At 44.5% G+C, this 24885-nt stretch overlaps 1 protein-coding gene across 1 annotated transcript in view; it reads left to right on the top strand.

The window, feature by feature from the left end:
* Positions 1 to 24885, top strand: part of LOC144668697 (annexin A4-like) — a 73637-nt gene that overhangs the window by 35190 nt on the left and 13562 nt on the right. Inside the window, exons 5-10 of the mRNA XM_078531025.1 lie at positions 1287 to 1374; positions 4550 to 4644; positions 5928 to 6041; positions 9999 to 10089; positions 19192 to 19271; positions 21781 to 21837. Coding sequence (XP_078387151.1) covers positions 1287 to 1374; positions 4550 to 4644; positions 5928 to 6041; positions 9999 to 10089; positions 19192 to 19271; positions 21781 to 21837 — 525 coding nt within the window. The remainder of the gene's footprint in view (positions 1 to 1286; positions 1375 to 4549; positions 4645 to 5927; positions 6042 to 9998; positions 10090 to 19191; positions 19272 to 21780; positions 21838 to 24885) is intronic.

The following is a 24885-nucleotide window of genomic DNA, read 5'->3' as shown; positions in this document are numbered from 1 at the left end:
GAAACAATTATTAATTGGCAATATTTAAGAAAACGTAAGACACTTGGCTGCATGTTATACCGATGTGTGGTGTCCTGGCTTCTGTTTGCATGTTGGCTGTCACAGTGGCATTTGCATTGCTACAAATCATTGCACAGCAAATAATCATCACATTTATTGAATATAGTGATTTGGATGTTCCAAATCGTTCCTGATTACTTTTGAAAATCAGTTGACTGGGGAGGAAAGAATTTCTCAGTGAGTGAATGTGGACAACGTGAATTGTCCCTCTTGACTCTGCCCTCCGCCCTCTCACATCTTGGAACTCTTTACACACACACTCCAATGTTTTTCATCCCTGAGTACAAAAGCTAGTTAAAGTTAATTCCGCCCTTGCGCCCGAACTGGGGAACAAGGGGAGGCCATTTAGCTCCTCCATCCTGTTCCACTATTGAATGTGACGTTGGCTGATCTGCAACTTAACTCCGTATACGTGCATTTGCCCCATAACCCTTGATACTTTCAGCTAACAAAAATCTATCTATCTCAGATTTAAAATTAACAATTGATTGAACTTCAGTTGTCAATTTGTGGAGGAAAGTTGCAATTTTCTACCACTCTTTGTGCATGTAGAAACGTTTCCTAATTTCACACCTGCAAGGTTTGGCTCTAATCTTTAGACCATATCCCCTAGTCCTAGACTCCCCAGCCAGAGGAAATAGCTTCTCACCTTCTACCTTATTTGTTCCCCTTAATATCTTGAACACCTTGATTAATCACCCATTAACCTTCTAAATTCCCAGGGAATACAATCCTAGTTTGTCTAATCTCTTAATTTAATCCTTAGAGTCCTTTACTATTTTAGAAAATCTGTGTTGCACTCACTTAAATGCCAATGTATCCTTCCTAAAGTGTGGTGCGTGAATGCAATACTCCAGGGAAGGTTCTGATTGCAACATGGTGATTGCACACCAGCTCTAACGCTCGGGTACAGAACTGACATGAGTAAAGCTTTGCATAATGAGTGGGTGCTTAAATTTCCCAATCTGAATTGGTACATTAACAGCCATTACAATGCAAGGATGTTTGAGTGAATGGTTAATGAGACTTAATGAATTTGAGAACTTTAACCCATGGTACACCGGGTGATGACAAAGTGATGCACGCACTTGTCTACAATGTTGGCATCAGGTTTACCTACCTGCCATCTTAGCTGGAAAAGCAATTGGTGCATGACTGAGACCCAAAGAGGAATAATTCTTACTGGTTATGAATTGTTTAGCTGACAAATATCTTGTGGTCTTTAGCCTGTGAACCGGGCGACTGTAAGAGATGCTGCAGGATTCGATGCCCTGAGGGATGCTGAAGCTCTAAGGAAAGCTATGAAAGGATTTGGTGAGTGAATCTAAATTTGTTTTTATTTAAATTAAGTTTTCTCATTCTGGGAGAAACTGAGAAACTATTCCGCATTGGCAGCTCGGGGCTGGGAAGAGAAGATATCAAGGCATGATGGTGGTTCCTCCTCACTGCTTTTTAATGATCCCTGCTGGGAAGTGCACATGTGTAGACATTGGGTTAGGTGTGATGCCCTCCATGGTTGAAGAAATGTTTATAATTCCTGTTTAAGAAATAACTTATATTTATAACATGCATTATCATGCCTCTCTTGTTTCTAGTCACCTCATCGATAATGATTTGCTTTGAAGTCCACTCACCGTTGTTAAATAGCTCAACAAGGGAGCCATTTTGTGTTTCGCAATATCCCAAACATATAACAAGAAGGCTGATGGGATGGGTCTTTTTTCTTTTTTGGTGGTGGTCTTGGAGGAAAAAGTGCTGGCCAGGATACCGAGGAAATCTCTCTGCTCTTTCAAGAGGGGAGGGATATACTCCTTATTTCCACCACAGCATTAATTCAATGGGCCAAATGGCTTCCTTCTGTGACATTGACTTTCAGCAAGGTCCTTTCTTTCACTGTTTGACTGTCTAAGTGGGCCTAAAGACTGGCTTTAACTAGGCTGCGGGAAACTTCTTTCAGTGGAGGTATTCCACTGCCCACACAAAACTCTAGTGTTCTAATCCCAGCTGATGTTACTACTGGACAAATCAGATCCCAGGGTGGAACCCGGCTTGATAGATCCTAACTTTTATTTTTTATTTAGAAACGTGGAGAGTAGCTACTGAACAGAGTCACAGGAGTCAGCTGATGAACTTTTAACAAAAGAATAAAACATTTATTAAACAAGGAAAGATGAACTATATTACAATACTCCTTCACCTGCAACTATACCTTTACAGATATATACAGATTCATAAAGATAACACAAGTTACAAAAGCTATCTTATACTCTAATGTTCACAGTAAATGCACAGTCCATGTAAACCAATAGCTGACCTGTGTTCAAACACACCACACTCTGAAACAGATGTCACCCCAAACAGATGCTATAGATCCCTCATTAACTCCCCCCAGATGCTTGACACACCATGAGCCAACCCGTCTCACTGAACCCTCTTTCACACGAGGGTTTCCAATCTCCACTCTTGAAGAAACTGCTTTGGAATCTTCTCCCAAATGACGTTTTCTCTCGGATGCCTTCCACAGGTATCCACCTCCAGGGTTTTGAATTCTCCTTCTGATGTTCCTCTTCCGTGGATCGCCACGTGCACTCAGGCTTTGCCTTCCAAGCACTCACTCTCAGATACTCAGCTGTGCCAACAGAACACCACTGCTTCACATAACCATAGTAAGGAGTCACCAACCTTTGGCTGTCTCCTCTGATTTTCAGGCTTCTCGCAAGCCTATTTTGCTTTAAGTCTGCTTCCTGTAGCTTTCTCCCTTTAAGCTTAGAGCTTTCCTCTGTTCCTCACTCTTAACTTCACTTTTCCAGATTCATGTTCTTTTTCGTTGACTAGAAAGTTTTCTTGGGACCCCTCCTTTCTGTCTCACTCCTTGGGTTTGAGACCTTTCCGTTGTTTTGGGAAATCTGCTCTCTCTGAAGTTCCCTCCGCTGTGCCCAGCTTCTCCTGGCTTCTGGTTTCCACTGAACTAAAAAAAAACTGCTGTTCTGCTTCTCCCTGTGCCTGTGGGCACCCTGTTGCTAGGCAACAGCCCAGTTTTTCTACAAATGAGTCACAAAACCTTATTAGAATGTAGGTGTGTACACAAACCTACAAAACTTGCAAGCAACTTTTAAAATGAAATTAAAACTCAAGTTCCCCTCTTCTTAGCACCAATCTAGAAAAACGAATTAAACTTAAAAGTAAAAACTATTCCTAACACCCACAAATACAAATATAACTTAACCTATCTCTAGCTCCTAACGATGGCAAAAAGAAGGGCTGACAGCTAGCTTAGTGTGAAACCACGCATCACAAAAATAGCTTTGTCTTTCAGTTATGATGTGATGTCAGTACCCTTCCCTATCACCACCTTTTCTCAGAATTCATGAAGGGGGTTTTTATTTCGCAAATGTTTGGACTTTTAGTTATTTTTACGTGTTTTCTATGGTGATTGAGGTAACAAATTAGTGCTGAGGAATAGAACACATTCACTTCTATCACATTCACCTCTGACACCAAACCCTTGAAACCAAGCCGTCGTTAACATGAGAGCCTGAAATTCTTCTCCATACTATTTTAACAAAGAAACGGTCCATTAAAACTTACTTCTGCCACATTCTGGTACAGCAGCATGATTTCAAGACACCGGTGTCAGCATCGAGTAAGTGTTTCCTAGGTCAGGGCTGGGTTAGAAGCAGCATCACACCTCCTGCTGGTTCATTCTGACAATGTGCCTTAATCCCAGCCTCTCAAAAATATCACCGACTGTTTTATGTGATATTTCCGTTTCCCCTCTCCCACTCCACAACCCCTGACCAGCCATATTTGTGCACCCTCTAAGTAATGTCATCAATTTGTGCTGAATTAATGGAAGTTTCAGGATTTGCCCCTCTTGCGATTGTATAAACTCAATTGCAGTGAACACTAAATAATTAGCTGGGAGAGGTAGGCCTTCATCCTATCAGATTAGGCGAAATTTGAACTTGGCCTAGAGGTGAAATAGTGCTGAGGTTGGCTATTGTCCCACATTCCCCTTATTTCAGCATTACAAAGATATAGCAGCACAGAAATAGACCAATCACCCAAAAGACCAGGCTTACACTCCACCCAAGCCTCCTGTCATCAGCTCGGTATCTAAACCAATCAATATATCCTTCGATCCCTTTCTCCCTTGTGTTTATCTTGTTTCTCCTTGAATGCATCTCTTTAACCAAAAATCATTGAGAATTGTGTTTATATGATGACCTTTTATTGTACCACACTGGGTCAATTTTGTGAGGCCCAGAACGTATTGGAAAATTGCTGAGAATACAAGTTATAGAGTTGTCATTGAAGAGCTATTTGCATTTACCATGGGTTGCATAATTTAAGCAGCTCAATATTATCCATTTGGCAACAGTATTTCTGATTCATCTGGAATTGTCTATTATGAATAAATTCTAATATACAATTCGATGGGGTTGTTACTGCGGGAGCCACTCTTGATTTTGACCCCTTCTGTTCCTAGGCACGGATGAACAAGCTATCATTGATGTAGTTACTCATCGTTCGAATAAGCAGAGGCAACAGATTGTCCTGTCCTTTAAAACGGCCTATGGAAAGGCAAGTATCTTTGACCATTAGTGGCTGAGTGAAGCCCAAGATGTTTCTTTTTATTTTTTTCTCACTTTTGAGGGGAACTGCATCCAGAAAACCCACTCTTCGTCCCATAATGGAGGTTAAAGGCAAGACTACTTTCAGTCCTGCAATGGACCTCCTTCAGGAGACATTTATTCCTCATGCCACTATTTCAAAGAAGAACAGGGGAGTTCTCCCTGGTTTGGCCAATATTTATCCCTCAACCAACATCGCTAAAGCAGACTATCCAGTCATTGCCACGTTACTGTTTGTGAGACAAATGAGCTGCTGTGTTTCCTACATTTTAACAGTGACTACATTCAAAAGTACTTCATTGGCTGTAAAGTGCTTTGGAGCATCCTGAGGTTATGAAAGGTAATTATATATGAGAGGAGACTGTGGCATCATGGTAATGTTACTGGACTAGTAATCCAGAGGCCCAGGTTAATGTTCTGGGAACAAAGGTTCAAATCCTATTGCGGCAGCTGGTGGAATTGAAAAGCTTGTCTCAGTAATTATGACCATGAAACCAATGTTAATTGTCACAAAATCTCATCGGGTTCACTAATGTCCTTCAGGGAAGGAAATCTGCTGTCTTTACCTGGTCTGGTCTAATGTGACTCCAGATCCACAGCAATGTGATTGAATCTTAACTGCCCCCTGAAATGGTGTGGCAAGCCCCTTGGTTCAAGGGCAATTAGGGATGGGCAACAAATGTGACACCCACATCCCATGAAAAAATACATTTTAAAAAATGAAAAATTAAATTTATAATATATTCTGTATCCCAAGCTTCAAATGCAATGACAAAACATATAACATTTTCTAATAAAGTAAATGTCATTGTGTAGATTATGATGGCTCTGAAAGATAAGTTAATTTCAACATTATAGTTGGAGGGGCAGTGTGGATAAGCAAGGGATGGAGGTAAAGTGTCTAGTTGTAGGTTTGTGTCTCCATGTAGGCCCCAGCTACTAACCTGGTTTAATCCTCAGATTTAGCCTCCTTCTGGGGTCCCCCAGCTCAGTTTTAATCTCTTCCATGTTTTCAAGGTGGTCTCATTGAGGGATTGACAAAATGTTGGGAATACTGAGCACCCTCTCGATGTCAGGGGTGGGGGGGTCCTGCCAGGAGCAATTCCTTACACGTGTGATGACATGGGACCAGCATGAACAGTCTTGTCTGGTCAAGGGGAAGCAGCTGGCTTCCTGCATGTTCAGTCACTGCACTCTTGCTGTGTATTTGATATTTGTCCTTTTCTACTGCAGGATTTGATAAAGGAGCTGAAGTCTGAGTTGTCAGGTAATTTTGAGAAAGCGGTTCTGGCACTGCTGAAGCCCTCCATACATTTTGATGCAATTGAGCTGAAGGAGGCAATCAAGGTGAGTGAGAAGTTGGCATGTAGATCCACATAGCTGCTGACCAGTACAGCAGCAGGCATGTTTTACATAGAATTAACAACACAGAATCAGGCCATTCAGCCCAATTGCTATATGCTCCGCCCAAACCTCCCCCTACCTTAATCTAATCCCATCAACATATCCTTATATTCCTTTCTCACTCATGTATTCACCTAGCTTCCCCTTAATTATATCTATGCTAATTGTCTCAACAACTCCATTTGGTAGCAAGTTCCACATTCTAATCACTCTTTGGGTAAAGTTATTTCTGCAGAATTCCCCAGTGGAATTATTGGCGTGGTATTAGTTTTGTGGCTTAGTTTTGGTCTCCCAGACAAATGGAAATATCTTCTCTGTCTCTACCCCATTGAGCCCCTTTATAGTTTTAAAGGCCTCCACAAGATCACCCCGCTGTCTTTTTTCTAAGCTGATGGTGCAGTGGAAGGATCGATGCAAAGTCCATCTCTAGTTTTTTTTTGGTTTCTTCTTCCTGTTTGTAGTTGATGTGTTTAAAGTCAGCAAATTGTTCAGTTAGAACTGGGCTGTAAAACAATCAAAAGCAGGGCATGTCCATCCTTGGTAATTCAAGCACTGTTTCTGGAGCAACTTTTAATGCTTTCAACCACCCGTGTGTTGTGGCTATTAGGTGCTTATTAACATTGGTGAAAACCTGCTCCAAAGTATTAGTCAGTGTTTGACAAGGCACTACAGAGGTATGACGGTAGGAAAAGTCCTGGGATGAAGGGGTTGACTTATCAAGAACAGCTAAACAGGATAGGCCTTTTATTCATTAGAGTTTAGAAGAATGAGGGGTGATCTTATTGAAACGTACAAGATTCTGAGGGGGCTTGACAGGATAGATTTTGAGAAGGTGTCTCCATTAGAGGGGAATCTCAAACTAGGGGCATAGTTACAGAATAAGGGGACACTCATTTAAAACTGAGACGCGAATGAATTTCTTCTCTCAGAGGGTAGTGAATGTCTGGAATTCTCTACCCCGGAGAGTTGTGGAGGCTAGATCGCTGAAAGTATTTAAAGAGGGGGAGATAGATTTTTGAAATATCGGGGAGTTGAGGGCTATGAGGAGCTGGCACAAAAGAGGAGTTGAGGCCTGGGGCAGATCAGCCATGATCTTATTGAATGGTGGGGCAGGCTTGAGGGGCCGAATGGCCTCCTCCTGCTCCTATTTCTTATGTTCTTATACAGTGTAACACCATGAGCAGGATCAATGTGATCTATTCCAATAATGCCTGATGGTGTTGCAAGAAGTTTTACTTGTAAAAGTATCCAGTAAGACACCTTTCTCTCTCTTCTCCAACACTTTATAAAACGTTTCTTCCTTTCACAGAACTATGGAATGGTTACAGCACAGAAGGAGACCATTCTTTACTTTGTGTCAGTGTCAGCTCTGTAAGAGCAACTCAGCGAGTTTTCTCTTCTGATAAATATCCGATATCCTTTTGAAAGCCACGATTGAACCTGCCTCCCAATCACTCTCGGTCAGTGCGTTCCAGTGCACGCTTGCTGCGTGTAAATAAATTTTCCTCACTTTGCCTTTGGTTATTTTGCCATTTGCCTTAAATCAGTGTTCTCACATCCTTCTGTGGGATCCTTCCTAGCGTCAGTCAATAGATAGGGACTTGCCAGGGCAAACAAATCCAGAGCTCGCTGGATGAAAAAGGAGAGTGAAATTAAGATAAAGAAAAAGCGTGCTTATGACAGGTGTCAGGTAGAAAATACGATTGAGAACCAAATGGAATACAGAAAGTTCAGAGGGCAGGTGAAAAAGTAAATGAGAGATGCAAAGAGGGGTTATGAGAAAAGACTGGCAGCCAACATAAAGGGGAATCCCCAAGTCTCCTATCAGCACACAAATAGTAAGATGGTGATAGAAGGAGGAGTCAGGTTGAATCGGGACCAAAATGGGGATTTACACACAGGGAGCATGGCTGAGGTGTTAAATAAATACTTTGCATCTGCCTTTACCAAGGAAGCAGATGCTACCGAGGCCACGGTGACAGAGGAGGAAAATCTGTCACTAGAAGGGTTCAAAATTGATAAGGAGGAAGTGTTCAATAAACTGTCGGTACTTAAAGTTGACAAGGAAGTAAGAGAGGAAATTGCAGGGGCACTGGCCATAATCTCTCAGTCTTCCCTAGTCTCAGGGGAGGTGCCAGAGGACTGGAGAATTGCAAACATCACGCACCTGTTCCAAAAAAGGTTGTAAGGATAAGCCCAGCAATTACAGACCAGTCAGTTTAACTTCAGTGGGAAGCTTCTTGAAACAGTTATTCAGGATAGAATTAGTAGTCACGTGGAAAAATGTGGGTTGATTAGGAAGAGCCAGCATGGATTTCCAAAGGGGAAATCATGTTTAACTAACTTGCTGGAGGTTTTTGAAGGGGTAACAGAAAGGGTTGATCAGCGTAATGCTGTTGATGTGGTGTACATGGGCTTCCAAAAGGCATTCGATACGGTGCCACACAACAGACTTGTGAAAAAAGTTATAGCCCATGGAATAAAAGGGACGATAGCAACATGGATACAAAATTGGCTGAGTAATAGGAAACAGAGGGTAATGGTCAATGGGTATTTTTCAGGCTGGAGGACAGTTTTAGCGGAGCTCCTCAGGGTCGGTATTGGGACCCTTGCTTTTCCTGATATATATTAATGATCTAGATCTTTGTGCGCAGGGGACAATATCAAAGTTTGTGGATGATACGAAACTTGGAAGCATTATAAACTGTGGGGAGGACAGTGTAGAACTTCAAAAGGACATAGACAAATTGGTGGAGTAGGCAAATTGGTGGCAGATGAAGTATAATGCAGAGAAGTGTGAGGTGATGCATTTTGGTAGGAAGAACATGGAGAGACAATATAAAATAAGGGGTACAATTCTTAAGGGTGTGCAGGAGCAGTGGGACCTGGGTGTATATGTGCATAGATCATTGAAGGTAGCAAGACAGATGGAGAGAGCAGTTAATAAAGCATACAGTATCCTAGGCTTTATTAATAGGGGCATAAAGTACAAAAGCAGGGAGATTATGATGACCTTATACAAGACATTTGTTAGACCTCATCTGGAGTATTGTGTACAGTTCTGGGAGCCAAACTATAGGAGGAATGTGAACACATTGGAGAAAGTGCAGACGAGGTTTACAAGAATGGTTCCAGGGATGAGAAACTTCAGTTATGAAGATAGATTGAAGAGGTTTGGACTGTTCTTCTTGGAGGGAAGAAGGCTAAGAGGAGATTTGATAGAGATGTTCAAAATCATGAGGGGGCTGAATAGAGTAGATAGGAAGAAACTGTTCCCACTCGTAAAAGGAACGAGAGAGCACAGATTTAAAGTGATTTGCGAAAGAAGCAAATGTGATGTAAAAAAACTTTTTCACACAGCGAGTGTTTCGATTCTGGAATGTACTACCTGGAAGTGTGTGGAGGCAGTTACAATCAAGGCATTCGAGGGCATAGATGATTATTTGAATAGAAACAATGTGCAAGGGTACGGGGAAAAGGCAGGAGAATGGCACTAAGTCACAATGCTCACTCAGTGAGCCAGCCCAGACATATCACAGAATCACACAGTGCAGAAGAGGCTCTTGATGGGCTGAATGGCTGCCTCCTGCACTGTAACCACTCTGAGATTCAATGTTTCTTGCATCCTAAGAACCGTTTAAAATAAAGCCCAAATTTTTCTGTCAGCTCTGAGACCTTACGACAGGAGCGCACAATACAGATGATTACCGAGTTGTTGTGTAATCTTGCCTGTAGAAGGGACACACTCAGAACGGGTAGGGAAGTGGTAGGAGTGTTGCGGGAATCCTAACCCCCCCACTCATCTCTTACTATCCACACAAATTCTCATGGATAATTGATTCCACTGTGTTTATTTTTTTTAAAAGGGAAGAATCTTGATTATTTTTCTTTCGAATTCAGGGCGCTGGTACAGATGAGCAGTGTCTGATCGAGATCTTGGCGTCTCGCTCCAATGCAGATATCCACTCTATCAACAGCGCTTACAAAGCAGGTAAGATGTGACCAGCACTGTGTCTGATTTACACCTTTCCTGTCTGAGTTGGTGACAAAACCAAAGGTGTTTTTGTGGGTTCTCTGTACCAAAGCTCCTTAGACAGCACCTTCCAAACCCACGACTGCTACCATCTAGAAGGACAAGGGCAGCAGACACGTGGGAACACCGCCGCCTGGAAGTTCCCTTCTAAGTCACTCACCATCCTGACTTGGAAATATATCGCCGTTCCTTCACTGTCACTGGGCCAAAATCCTGGAACTCCCTCCCTAACAGCACTGTTGGTGTACCTACACCACATGGACGGCAGCGATTCAAGAAGGCAGCTCACCACCACCTTCTCAAGGGCAATTAGGGTTGGACAATAAATGCTGACCTAGCCAACAATGCCCACCTATAAACAATAGGTAATGGATGGGCATTTCGGATCTTTGCCTTGAATGCTTGTGTATTGGCTGTCAAATTGGACTGGTCTCCACTGGCCTGTGTAGTTTTATGAGTTTGCACTGTCCAGGCTTGTACCTGAAGGAGGACCACATGCATTAATTACCAAAGGACTGATAGCACCATACTTCCAATGAGAGGAATGTACTCTTCTGGGAACTGAAGCTGCTGGTAACTCCTTATACAATTGCAACTCTCTTTCAAAAGGCAGACATGCATTGATAGAATACAGTATCATACGTTTTACAAATACCCCAAAACATCCAAAGAACATTTGAAGCGCATCTTGTGCCAATGGGTCTTTATATAATGCAATTAATGACCAGTTAATCTGCTTCTTATGGAGGTAGTTGAAATAGAAACGTTGATTAGGGGGCATCAGAAAACTCTCAGCTCTGCTTTAATTATGCCCAAACCGCTAAAAAAGGTACATGGTGTCAGTTTAGCATTTCTTCCAAAGGACAGCACCTGCAACAATGCAGCACTCCCTCAGTCCTGCACTGGCATGTCAGCCTAGAATAAAAACCACCCGTTGGAGGCAGAGTTCAAGCTTAATGGGCAAAATTTTTCACTTGGCGCGCGCCCGACACGCTTGAGTGTAAAATAGCGCATGATAATGTCGGGTGAGGGTCCCGACTTCATCGCATACTCACGCGATATTTCACTCGGGCACACACGGGTGCCGGAGCCACGCCCACCATTAATTAAGAGGCCAGTTAAGTCCATTAAAAAGCTATTGACGCTGATTTTTCATGCCTGTGCGATTTCACGCTCATCGCATGGGCAAAACGGGCAGGCAGCTGACCGACAATTTCAAAAACCTCATCCACAGGCGGGATAAAAAGGGTCAGCAGCATTGCCAGTGTGAGTAATGAGGAATTTAGTAGATAGTTTGCTGCTGGTGACTGGTGTATGGCAGCTTCATCTCTGTTCGGGGCTCATTGTTAGCATTTCCAGGCTTTATTTTCAGGACTCCTTGGTGTCTCCAAGGACCCTGGAGAATTCGGACCATGTGGACCCTTCCAGGTATCAGACAGTCTTCCCTTACCCTGGGATGGGGATTGTGCTCTCTGCTGGAGGAACCTCCCCTGAGGAGGAAGAGAGGGGCAGAAGGGAGAGGAGGGCAGGTGTCCCAATGCAACTTCCAGGGGAGGGACCTTTGGGAGGAGAGGGGCAGACACAAGGGGCACTGGGCCAGCAGGTAGTCCAAGGCAGAAGGGGCTGCAGAAGCCGCCACTATCCCGCTGGCAGGGTTTACAGGGGGTGATGCAGCTACCTCAACATGTCCGAGGTGCAATGCTGAAGGAGGCTCCACCTCTCAGGGGAGACAGTGACCTCCATCTGTCAGATGATCAGCCCTGAGATCAGCTCTGACTGTGTGGGTGGACACCCCATGCCAGTGGCTCTGAAGGTCACAGTGGCCCTCAACTTCTTTGCCCCTGGCTCTTTCCAGGGGTCAGTGAGGATCTGTGTGGAGTCTCCCAATCAGCTGTCCACAGTTGTGTGAAGCTGGTGACAGAAGCTCTGTTCAGGTGGGGATTGACTTTCATTCATTACCGTGCAGACAAGGCCAGCCAGGCTGAGCGAGCCAGAGGCTTTGCAGCGATTGCTGGGTTCCCCCATGTCCAGGGTGCCATCGACTGCACACATGTGGGCATCAAGGCGCCAGCGGGTCAGTCTGGTGCCTTCATCAACAGGAAGGGCTTCCACTCCATGAACGTGCAGATAGTGTGTGACCATAGGATGCAGATTCTGCAAGTCTGTGCAAGGTACCCTGGCAGCTCCAATGACACTTACATCCTGAGACACTCCCAGGTGCCGAGGTTATTCAGTGCTTCAGGCTGACTGGATGGATGACTGCTGGGTGACTAGGGTTATCCCTTGAAAAGGTGGCTTATGACGCCTCTCCACCACCCAAGAACAGCGGCAGAGCAGCAGTATAACAGGAGCCTCCACAAGGGCAGTGATAGAGAGGACCATAGGTCTCTTCCGATGCCTGGGCCATTCAGGGGGAGCACTACAATACCCCTCCCAGAGCGGGTGTCACTGACAGTGGTTGCATTGCTGTACTCTCCACAATCTGGCACTGGCAAGGGGAGTCCCACTGGAGGAAGAGGATCTTGAGGCAGCTGCACAGGCCCCAGAGGATGAATCCAGTGGTGAGTCAGGAGAGGAGCACGGTGAGGAGAACGCTGAGGGAAAGCAGACCTCAGTAACCTCCAGGGAGGCAGGGATGCCAGGGACACCTTGATCTAACGCTCCTTCAGCTAGGCTGCCAAATAAGCGCTACCACCTCACGCTAGGGCTGCCTCCTCCATCCCGGGTGTCAGAAATGCCCCTTTCATTTGACCCCAAAGTCCACTCAGTGCCTGTGTAATAAAGTTTCGAGCCACCCACGCCCAGCATTACAGACTGGCCTACCCTGCACCACATTAAATCAAAAAGGTAAAGCATACTCAGGCCATTATGACAAAAGAAAATTTATCTCATGTTAACGGTCAAAACAAATTAACAGAACCTTGGCTAAAAGGTAGAGGTAAAACAATGGATGCAAATACATTTAAAAATGTATTTTCATCCATTGTTTTATCTCCACCTTTTAGCCTATTTTGATCCCTTCCCCTCACCCCACCCCCACTAGGGCTATCTGTACCTTGCTCGTCCTGCTTTCTACCCTTAATGTCACCTATTAGCACATTCCTTAGATAATATCACCACCTTCAACACCTCTTTGTCCTCTTGTCTGTGACATCTTTTGGTTATCTCCACCTATCACTGGCCCTCTATCCAGCTCTACCTATCCCCCCCCCCCTTAAACCAGCTTATATTTCACCTCTTTTCTATTTTTCCTTAGTTCTGTTGAAGAGTCATACGGACTCGAAACGTTAACTGTGTTCCTCTCCGCAGATGCTGTCAGACCTGCTGAGTTTTTCCAGCTAGTTTTGCTTTTGTTTTGGATTTCCAGCATCCGCAGTTTTTTGCTTTTAATAGAACCTTCCCTGGTCTTCAACCCCAGACCAGTTAAAATAAACAAAACATTTCACAACAGAAGATCACCCGTGACCAGTCCATCTTGTGTTTATGGTGCCTTAACCTTATGTTTGTGAGTGTTTTGTCTCGGTGTTCCCCCCTCACTGGCAGCGGCGTTGGAGACAGCTGCTGACTCTGCTGTCCTGTTGGCCGTGAGGACCTTGGCGATCGTCCTCTGGCCATGGAGCCTGTGCTGGCCCCGCCTGGGAGGGAGCGGCCAGTTCAACGGTTGGCAACTCCCCAGTCACTGGAGCCTCATCAGAAGCCATGGTCAGTGGCAGAGGGGCAGAGGAGCTGCTGCCATCATCCAGAGCACCCTGAGAGGAGCCGGCAGAGACGACAGGCAGCTCGTGTGCCAATGTGAAGTCGCTCTGGACCTTGCTGCTCACCATTGGTGGAAGGGCACCTAGCAGGGATACTGGGTGCCTCATCCATTTCCCACACTGACACTGACCACCTGAGGTCCTAGCGCAACCCCAGGAACCCCTGATCCTGTTCCTGGAGCTGCCTCTCCATGAGAGTCGCCACTCTCTCAATGGAGGGGGCAGTGCGCTCAGCCATGAGGATCAACACAGTGCTGATGGTCCGCATGGATTCCTCCATAACGGAGACCATGGCACCCAGACCCTCATGGATCTCCGCCAGATCCTCCCGCACATCCCGCTGGACATCCAGTATCTGCCACCTAAAGGGTGACTCCAGAGGCTCATCATCTGCCCACCTGAGCATTGTCCTGGTCCCCGGCAGTCCTCTAACTGCCAGCACCCTGGGCACTCTCTGCCTCCACCTGCACCTCAAGCGAGTGTGAAGTGCCCTCACCGCTGTGCACCTGCATTCTATCCAAAGATCTAACACCCACTGAGGTGCTGGTATCTGCGTTGGTGCCTGGTTCAGAGAGCGGGTGTGATGCAGGTGCATCTGGAGTCTGATGTTCCTCTGGCATCAGGGGTGGCTCTTTGGGATATTGCGACTGGGTGCATGCTGGCAAACCTAAGGGAGAACAACGCCATGTCATTAGTTAAAGTCACCACACTGTCACTGTGCATGCCTGGTACCCTGGTGAGACAATGGAGATCTGCATCATGGTGCCATCATCTTTCAATGATCAGTGGGGGATCCAGTTTTCAGGCTCCCATCAATGAAGAGACTACACAAGAATGTTTGCATCATCTGAACATCTCACCTCTGTGACCTTCGTCTGACACCCCAGCCTCTCCATGGCCGAGGTGCTTGGCGCCTCTCCAACTCCGAGGCGTCCTGCTCATGTGTATTAGGATTAGGAGGTTAACGGGGCCTCTGCCTGTCCGTGACCTTTCAATGTTGTTATGGGCCATCTTCCCCTGAAAGGACAGAGGAGAATTGATCGCTGACCGGGGTCTGTGGGCTGACCGCGGTCGGAGGCTGACCGGGGTCTGTGGGCTGTTTCCTGGCCATTCCCAGGCCCGCCCGCCAGCCTCAAAATTCTGTTCAACGTCTGGGTGAAATTTCTGATGCACTTTGAGAAATCCTCAGCTAAAAACATGCCAGGCTCCCCTGTGCTGATTGTTCATTAGGAACCTTGAACTGTTGCTCATTTTTGGCTTCACTTGCCAAAGGAACAATTGTGATGTTCGATATGAACTGAGTTGCATCCGCTTAGCAAACCTTTAATAGACATGGGGGCACGCACAAGCAAACTGTCTTCCGCTGAACAAACTTCTCTCTAACCACTGATGTCTTCTTCAATGCCTGGATCAGTCCTGGCTGTTTCCACAGCAACCATGATAACATCTCTTTGCTCCCTTACCCACTCCCTCCACTGCCACCACCATAACTACAGAGGGGATTGCACAGTTACTAACTGAATGAATAACTCTGACATTTCACAAGTGCGTCTCCCACAACACTGATCAGCCCCATCTAGAACAAAGCAGCCTGCTGATTGGCTCCCCATTCACCACCTTAAACATTCACTCTCTCCACCACCGAAGCACACTAGCAGCAGTGTGTGTACCATCTACAAGGTGCACTGCAGAAACTCATCAAGGCTCCTGCGACTGCACCTTCCAAACCTACGACCACTACCATCTAGAAGGACAAGGGCAGCAGACACACAGGAACACCTCCACTTGTTAGTTCCCCTCCAAGTCACTCACCATCCTAACTTGGAAATATATCATCGTTCCTTCACTGTCGCTGGGTCAAAATCCTGGAACTCCCTCCCTAACAGCACTGTGGGTGTACCTACACCACATGGACTGCAGCAGCTCAAGAAGGCAGCTCACCACCACCTTCTCAAGGGCAATTAGGGTTGGGCAATAAATGCTGGCCTAGCCAACAATGCCCACCTATAAACAAATTTTTTTAAAAATAACTGAGGAGATTGTTTCTGAAGTGCAGATACTTATATAGCTCTGAGGGATAGGACAGTTATCCTGTCTTTCTTTAATTTTGTTTTTGAATGTCTTACTGGTGGGCAGAGGAACTACTAAAATAAATGAGAAGGAGATACCCTTTATTGGTAGAATACAAATAGTCATTCTACTGAATTCAGAACCCAGTTGTCATGACAGAGTACAGAAACAACCTGCTCTCTATTGGCATGCACATTTTGGGGGCAGTGGGGAGGTTGTTGCTGTCTCTAAGTTTAAAATTAGGTTATACATACTACTCTCCATGTAAATTCACAGTTGCCAATATCTTCTGTTTCCTGGCTGCAAATTTAACTCTTGTGGGCAGGGGTCATACATGGCACTCTGCTCCAGCTTCTTTAAGGTAAAATGAGACATGAGCTCTCTCTCTCTCTCTCTCTCTCTTACTCTTTCTCTCTCTTTTTTCTATCTCTCTCTCCCTCTCTCTCCTCAACATGTTTAATTGAGCTCTGCTTTGTCTATCAAGTGCACAGGAGCTCCAACGCATCCTTTTGTACACTTTCTTTTTTGAAGTTGACTTCATGGTACAGTTATATGTTGCTAGACCCCTGCCCACAGCCCCCTGCCCTCCCCACAAAGGGGACACTCTGTTCAGGAGTCAAGTCTTGGGACCCAATACTGGAGTTGAACTGTTTTCTTTCTTGTGTCACATGAAGTGGAAGCAACTTTGCTGTTACACCAGTTGTCTGAAAATCGCAGAAAACTGGTGCGTTCTTAAAGGCTCCAAATTAAGCTGCTGACAAATCCTCACTGGTTTGAGTTTCTCTTTGCCGGATGGGGAGTGTGCACATGCTCCCTGTAGCAACGTTTCCTACTTACCCCAAGTCCAGAGACCTTAGCAGCAAGGTGGCAAAAGTCAAGACACAGCACAGACAAACCAACCCTGTCCCATAATCAAGAGACAAACTCCTTAAAAAAAAAATCAAGAGAGAGGGTTTGAAAATCACGAGTTGCTGGGTTTCTTTTCCAGATATAAACCAATATAGATTGACAGTTGGCTTATAAAGCTCATTAGTAACTTATTTAATCTCCTCTGACAGGTCTTTACAAAAGCTATATTAGTGTATCTGGAAATGTTTTACAAATTTTGTTTTTAAATCCTACCTATTATCTCTGCATGTGTTAGAGAATGCCCTCCCAGTACAGTAAAATGATTAAGCACAGCATGTTACAGGCCATTCAGCCCACTGTTCTGGCTCTTTGGTAGAGCAATCCAACTAGCCTCTTTTCCCCTGCTCTTTCCCCATAGCCCTGTAAATTTTTCTTCCAGAATTCATCCAATTCCTTTCTTGAAGGTTATTATTGTATTTGCTTCCATCAGCCTTTTCAGGCAATGTATTCCAAATCATGATTATAATTCATGATGGAGAAATAAATAGAAGGACTAATGCCACTCTTGTCATATGATTCCAGTCTTACTAAGAACTGAGGCTCTGCCATTGTGTCTAGATTGGATTAAAGCCTAGGATCCAGAGGTAAATGACCAAAGTCTAACCTATTGCACAAACCAGCTTCCTTACATTTTAAAAACTTTGCTATCTGATCAAAATTGTATCTAAAGTTAGAAAGGTGGAATACTCCCAACTCAATGATTCCCACTCATTTCTCTGTGTTGATGAATTGCATTCTTTCTTTTTAAAAAAAAAAGCAGTAGGACGGATCCTATTGCACTGTGTCGTGAGGTGATTCAGTGTAGCTTTCAAATGTGAATTGGATAAGTACTTGATGGGGGAAATTATGGAGGGCTATTGGGAATGAGCAGGGGAGTGGGACTAGTTGGTAACTTTTTCAGAGAGTCAGCACAGACATGATGGGCTGGATGTGCTGGGTGATTCCACTTGCCAATACTCTTCGGTGCTGCCCCCCCTTTTTAGCCAAAAGCAGCACTGCTGAGCGAGTCACTGATGCTGTTTCTTTATTCAGTCACATTATTAATGATGTAAGCATTTGATACAAGGTACATCTCTCATCACCCCACTTTCCAATCTTCCCCTACTAACTGTTCCCTCAGGAATCACTTGATAAATCCAGATTGCTCCTTGTCTCGATCATTGCAGCCTCTATAAAGCCGGGGCATTCTCTGTAGTCTGACACTGACCTCAAGAAGCAGCGCGTGATGTTTGCAAACATTTTGTTTCCTTTGTGGATTTTGTTATAACTCAAATAAAAGGAAGCCGTCCTACTTCACCTCCCCTCCCCATTTCTTCCTACCTGTCCCCAAAATAAAACAAAACCATTGGGTCCGACAGCAGAAGAGCCTTAGGAAACTGTAAATCCTGAGACTTCAGAGCCCTCTCACAAGATTGGATTAATTATACTGAGAGATTCTTTCTATTCTTTTTATGGGGTGTGGGTGTCACTGGCAAGGCCAGCATTTGTTGCCCATCCCTAATTGCCCTTGATCTGAGTGACTTGCTAGGCCATTTCAGGGGGCAGTTAAGAGTCAACCACATTGCTGTGGGTCAGGAGTTACATGTAGGCCAGACCGGGTGAGGATGGCAGATTTCCTTCCTTTAAAGGGAGGACGTTAGTGAGCCCAATGGGTTTTTATGACCCTTACCGAGACCAGCTTTATTTTCCAGATTTTATTCATTGAATTTAAATTCCACCAGCTGCCATGGTGAGATTTGAACACTTGTCCCCAGTCCAATGACATTACCACTATACCACCACCTCCCCCTATTTGTCTCCCTCATAATTTCACGAGGCTCGGGATCTCTGCAAGTGAATGCAGCATTGCTGGTGGAGTTTAACGGGCTATCAGTTTACCAACACAGTAAAACTCCCACCCTTTCTCCGGCCTGGAATGCCCGACACGTTTTAAAGCCAAATGGAACCGAATGAGGAGAGTTCCAGTTCACATTGTGGTAGGTCTATCCCTCCAATCCCCATTGATAAACCAAACTGAGTGGCCATTCATTGGTGCTATAAACCTGACTGGTTTGGGGATGGGATGATCAAGTCTGTTACAGGGGACTGACTGGTTTCCAAGCTAAAGTGAGAAATAAAAGCAGAGAGTGCTGGAAACACTCAGCCGGTCAGCCAGCATCTGTGGAGAAAGAAAAATGAGTTCACGTTTCAGATTGGTGACCCTTCCACGGAGAAGGTTAATGGCTGTTCTGACCAAAGGTCACCTATCTGAAACATTAAATACTTTCTGGTGAAAGGTCACGGTCTAAGATCCTGTGTGATACTGAACATGCTTGTTTTTTTGCAGAGTTTAAAAAGACCCTGGAGCAGGACATCAAGAGTGACACATCGGGACACTTTGAGAGACTGCTGGTCTCCCTCATTCAGGTAAATTGGAAAGGAAATGGAAATAGTTCTGCTCCTGCTTTGATTTCTCAGTGTGTCCGTCCTTTAAGCAGAGCACACTCATTTACAATAACAACAGCCTGCATTTATATAGTACTTTTAATATAGTAAAACATCCCAAGGGGTTTCACAGGAGTGCTTATTGGACAAAATTTGGCACCGAGTCATAGAAGGAGATATTTAGATAAAAGCAAAAAACTGCGGATGCTGGAAATCGAAAACAAAAACAAAAATACCTAGAAAAACTCAGCAGGTCTGGCAGCATCTGTGGAAGGGAGCACAGTTAACGTTTCGAGTCATGCGGACTGGAAATGTTAACTCTAATCCCTTCCACAGATGCTGCCAGACCTGCTGAGTTTTTCCAGGTCTTTTTCTTTTTGTTAAGGAGATATTTAGGTTGGTGACCAAATGGAACCAAATCTTTTTCACCAAACTAATCAGCCATGCGCAGTACCTATCTCACCATTTTACTGAATGTAACTGTACCTGAATGGAATGGATTTTATGCTTAATGGCAGGGTAAGAGAGGTGAAGAGGAAATGCTCCCCACCCTGTCACATCATGTTCAATCAAGCGTCGGCCGGCCAATTAGCAGCCGGCTGCCAATTAGAGTGACGCAGGGAAGTTCTGCAGAAAATTGGACATCTAGGTTGGGACGTCTGGTGGCAGAGAGGTCAGGCCGTAAACTGGGAGACAGTCCCGATCACCAGTTTAAAGTCCGGCTGTCCTCTTGCTCTCCCCTGAATTGTTCCGTCAGCCTCTAGGACCTGAACAAATCAAGAATGCCAACAACCAAGTGCTACCACCTTCACCAGCGGACTCCCCTGCTACACGTACCCATCGACCCATTTGCAGACTCTTCCATGTGTCCTTGTGCCAGCCTCGCACACCTGGCATAACTCACTCCCAACATTTTTCCCCATGTGCCTCCCATAAAAATGGAGCGGGCCATGAAAAATTGCAGTCTATTACCTTCTTAACAAGCTTAATAGCTCGATAACTGCGGACTTCCGATTTCGGGATCCGCTCACTTTCGGCATTATTAATAACTGGCGGGATGGTCAACCTGATGTCACCATGCCATATCTTACATAGGCCCTGGGGGGGCGTGGGGTGGGAAGCCCACCTGGTTTTCCTCCATAAAACCCAACCCTATGTTTCCTAGTAAGATTAAATATTTTGGACTCTTATAATTGTCACACTGACTGTAACTCTGTATCCCCAACTTGCCTTCCAATTCTTCCTTTTTTATCACCCTCCCTGGTATCAGGGTCCTACCAGAGATAGTACATGTGTCATTCATTTTCACAGTCATTCTGGCCAACAGCTTAATTAGAACTGATAAATTATATTTCACGTGTGGAGTCAGTGTCACGATTATAAGCTTGGATGAACGAGACATGGCTTTAGGCTCAATTACTTTTTACCTGGATATTTGCAAAATTCCCGTCAACTCTGATCAGATACAGAAAAATATCTCAACATTCTGTAAAGCAGGGAGAAAAATAGTGGGCATGGGGCAGGAGTGGAAAAGGGGGACAGCAGAGGGGTGAATTCACACCACAGTTAAAGAAAGAAAAAGTAGCATTTTTATAGATAGCCCAAAGTACTTTACAGCCAATGGCGCACTTTTGAACAACAGTTACAATTGTAATGTAGGAAATGGGGCAGCCAGTTTGCACACAGCTAGCTCCTACAAACGGCAATGTGATGACCAATGTGATGTACTCTAGCGATGTTGATTAAGGAATAAATATTGACCAGGACACCAGGAGCCTCCTGCTCTTCATCAGAATAATGCCATGTGACCTTTAACATCCACCTGAGAGAATCTCATATCCCAAAGATGACACCTCTGGCAGTGCAGCACTCCCTCACTTGGGAGTGTCAGCCTAGATTTTTGTGTTCAAGTCACTGGAGTGGGGCTTGAACCCACAACCCTCTGACTCAAGGCAAGTGCTACCCACTGAGCCATAGCTGAAAAGGGTTGAGTTATGAGGAGTTAAAACTGTTATACGAAGAGAAAGGTTAAGATGAAACTGTTGAAAGAAGAGAGAGGTGGCATGAGAGGCATCATAGAGTGAAGCAGAGGGATAGAAGAACAAGTCATGGGACTGGATTATAATTACTTTCGCAGAATCCTGTCCTTCCAAAGTTTCAGGTATACAAACGTTTACACAAAACACATCAAGTTTTATTTGAAGAAGAAAACTGTTAATTTTGAACCAGATGTCATCTATCCCCCCTTGGAGAGATTTACATAGGGCTATTTTGAGACTCAGCAGCCTATACTCAATGAGTCCATTGCGTTGTTGCAGTATGAAGCAGCAACTCTACTTGCCCTCACTCAATTGCTCCCTCCACCAAAGAGTTAATGGGATCTGGGTTGGAAGCCAGAGTATGGCTCTAACCAGACATGTCTTTAACACACGCATGAATCAGAAGTAACTCTGTATTTTCGATGACCATTGATTCCTTTTGCCATTTCCAGGGTAACAGAGATGAAAGCCAAAACGTGGATATAACGCTTGTTAAAAAGGATGCTCAGGTAAGTCGTAGATTTTTTTATTTATGCGTTCATGGGATGAATGGTGGCTAGGCCAGCATTTACTGTTCATCCCTAAATGTCCTTGAGGAGATGGTGGTGAGCCGCTGCCTTGAACTGCTGCAGTCCATGTGTTGTAGGAACAGTAGCAGTAGAATATATTGTTATTCATCACCTTACCAAAATCCTAATTGGCGTGGATAACAGTGGGAGTTTTGGAGCAGCCTGTACCCACTGGGCCTGTTACATGGCAATAGCATCAACACAACATTTTGGAATGTTGTCTCCTCCGTACGCAGTGATGTGGTTGCCACGCCACTTCTGTTTTTGAGCTTAATTTTTAAACCTGCAAGGTAACACGGCTTTTATAAACACTGTGGAGACTGTGTTATTGCCCAGTCATGTAAACAGGGGGAAAGAAATGTCTCCGTTAATCAAGTTGAAACCTATGGGTTTGCCTTGTGAATTTGCTCATTGCTCACTGAATAACAATGGGTGTACTTCTCAAGTGACCTGAGAAACTTGTTTGTGCTGCTGATTTTGGAGTTTAAGTCATGGGATTTTTATAACCAGACTAAAGAGGCGGTGTACATCAAGGGAAGTAAAGTTGGGCAATTTAGTTCATAGTGGATCCTGATGCAAAATTATCAATAATTCAGTAATAATTGTCAGTCTAACTCTGATGTCATGAAGGCAGGAATGGGACACACACACTGGGGACCAATAATGGGTGTACTGCTTAGAACAGAGCTACTGTGAGTTTAATATTAAACAACATTGTTCAGGTCATATAAATGGAGCTTTATATAAGAACATAAGAAATAGGAGTAGACTACATTGTCCCTCAATTCTGCTCCGCCATTCACTCATATCCAGGCTCATCTTCTACATCAACTCCATTTTCTTGTCCTAGTTTTGCATCTCTTCATTCCGTTAGTGCCCAACAATCTTTTCTATTTCACACTCTGCAGTAACCTGTACCATACCTGATCTAGAAGCATTTGATACTGGCAAAGGATGATTTATTCCCAGTACTTGCTCAACTTGTGAAAACAAATAAAATGAACCATGAAAAGGAGATGACAGTTAACTTTGTTTTTGTCCCTCTCTGATACAGAGAAACTGCTCTGAAGCATTTGCAGTGATGAAGTTACAAGATTGTTAATGGAAAGATCTCAGTCTACATGTGTTCATCCTGCACTCTCTCTTTCACTGAACAACAATTAATCTGTTAGTGACCTTAGGGTTAATTTGTAACCATTTGACTATTTGGCACTTCCTATTTGGCAGAATGTATTCAATTCTAGCTGGTAAAATAAATGCTCTTGTCATTGTAAAAGTCCTTAGGTTTACCAGGAGCTGCTCCAGAATGATTTCTTAGTCTCTGTGTATAATACATTTATATACAATAAGTCCTCACTTAAAGTTGTAATTGCGTTCCTGAAAATCCTGATTTTAAGTGAGCCACATTTTCCTGTTAAAATCAATGTAACCGCTGTAGTTAGGTTCTGCAGGACTTTCCTCATCAGAAAAAAACATAAACATTATACCCTTTAAGCTGAAATACTTTGCACTGCTAAATTTCTTTATTGGTAAATGAAATAACTTTAAGAATAAAATAAACTTAAAAAGATTTTTAAAAATAAGGTAACTTTCTACTTAGGGTATCTCCCACTTGCTGCTGACCCTGCTCAGCACACATCCCGCTCCCCGACTCCTTCTTTTCCCGACCCTCTGACATGTGACCTCTCGCGCTCCCTAACCCACCCTCTCACCAAGCCTCCCACTCCCCAACTCTCCAGTTCGCTGCTTCCCCCTCCTGAACCTGCGTACCCCTTCAAGGAAGGTTCTAAATTCAGATCCGATCCAAAACCAGAGCTCCAGGCTTGTGAATGTGCAGCCCCTGAGAGTGTAAAAATGCTGAGCTGGGGTTTTAATGCTCTCATTTGTCACTTCCCTCTCCTGAACCCTTGCTGTGGGCGACGAGAGGCAGGAGGGACAGCTTTGACTTCTGCCTCTCACCGCTCATCTCTCAGGCTCATGGCCTCAGCGAGGATTCGGGATAGGGGAGTGAGAGGTTTGGCCTGAGCGAGGATTGGTGAGTGGGTGGGTTAGGTAGCAAGAGAGGCTGCAAGTTGGAGGGTTGGCAGTGAGAGAAAGGGTCAGCGGGAGAGGCTGCTTCAAAATGGCGCCGGTTGTGGATGTGGGCTCCGCTGTCTAGGGCTGCATTTATTGCCCATTCCTAACTACCCTTGAGAAGGTGGTGGTGAGCCATCTTCTTGAACCACTGCAGTCCGTGTGACATCGGTACATCCGGAGTGCTAACAGGGAGTTCCAGAATTTTGACCCAGGTCACACAGCCCTACATCAGAATAGTGGAAAATGACATTAAAACAAAACTCACAATGCTAAGTGAGAATAACGGCCCCATTAACTAACCAAGGGTAAAGCAAAACAACATTAGACAGCGACTTACTGTAATTAAGTTTGATGGTATCTAACACCCTTTAGATGACAGAATATTAAAGGGTAGCAGTGGAATTGAGGAGCGGAGAATCAATTCCAGGTTAATTGCTGCTGTTGAGAGAAGATTACAGATTGTATTGGAGCAGGAAACTTACAAACATCCACAGAATCTTCCCTCACTGACCGCAACTGAACTGAGAGGAGACTTTGTGGCCTTGGAGAGAGCCCGAACTAAGACAAATTTACTGTAGTAACAGGAAGAATATATTGTGTGTGTTGTTACGTAATAAAACACTGCTCCCATTGTAAAATGGCAGAGCCTTTGCTGTACCCCTGAGCATTGCCATGGGATGCCAGTTTGCAATATTTTAAGCAGCATGAACCTTTTAATTACTAGGTTTAATTATTTTTGAATGTGAAAAGTCCCTGCTAGCAAATTGCCGTTTGTCAGAAACTATATTTGCATTTTTCAGGTTAGAACCTTGTCTAAGCAACAGTAAGGGAAATAGAAGCTTACTTGAAACACTGCCAAGCATACCTTTGGCTGCCACCATAGCTTGTTTACTGTGTTAATAATGGCTGCGT

The sequence above is a fragment of the Cetorhinus maximus genome, chromosome 27, assembly GCF_964194155.1.
Source record: "Cetorhinus maximus chromosome 27, sCetMax3.hap1.1, whole genome shotgun sequence".
Classification (NCBI taxonomy): Eukaryota; Metazoa; Chordata; class Chondrichthyes; order Lamniformes; family Cetorhinidae; genus Cetorhinus; species Cetorhinus maximus.
This window is presented reverse-complemented; position numbering and strand designations above follow the sequence as displayed.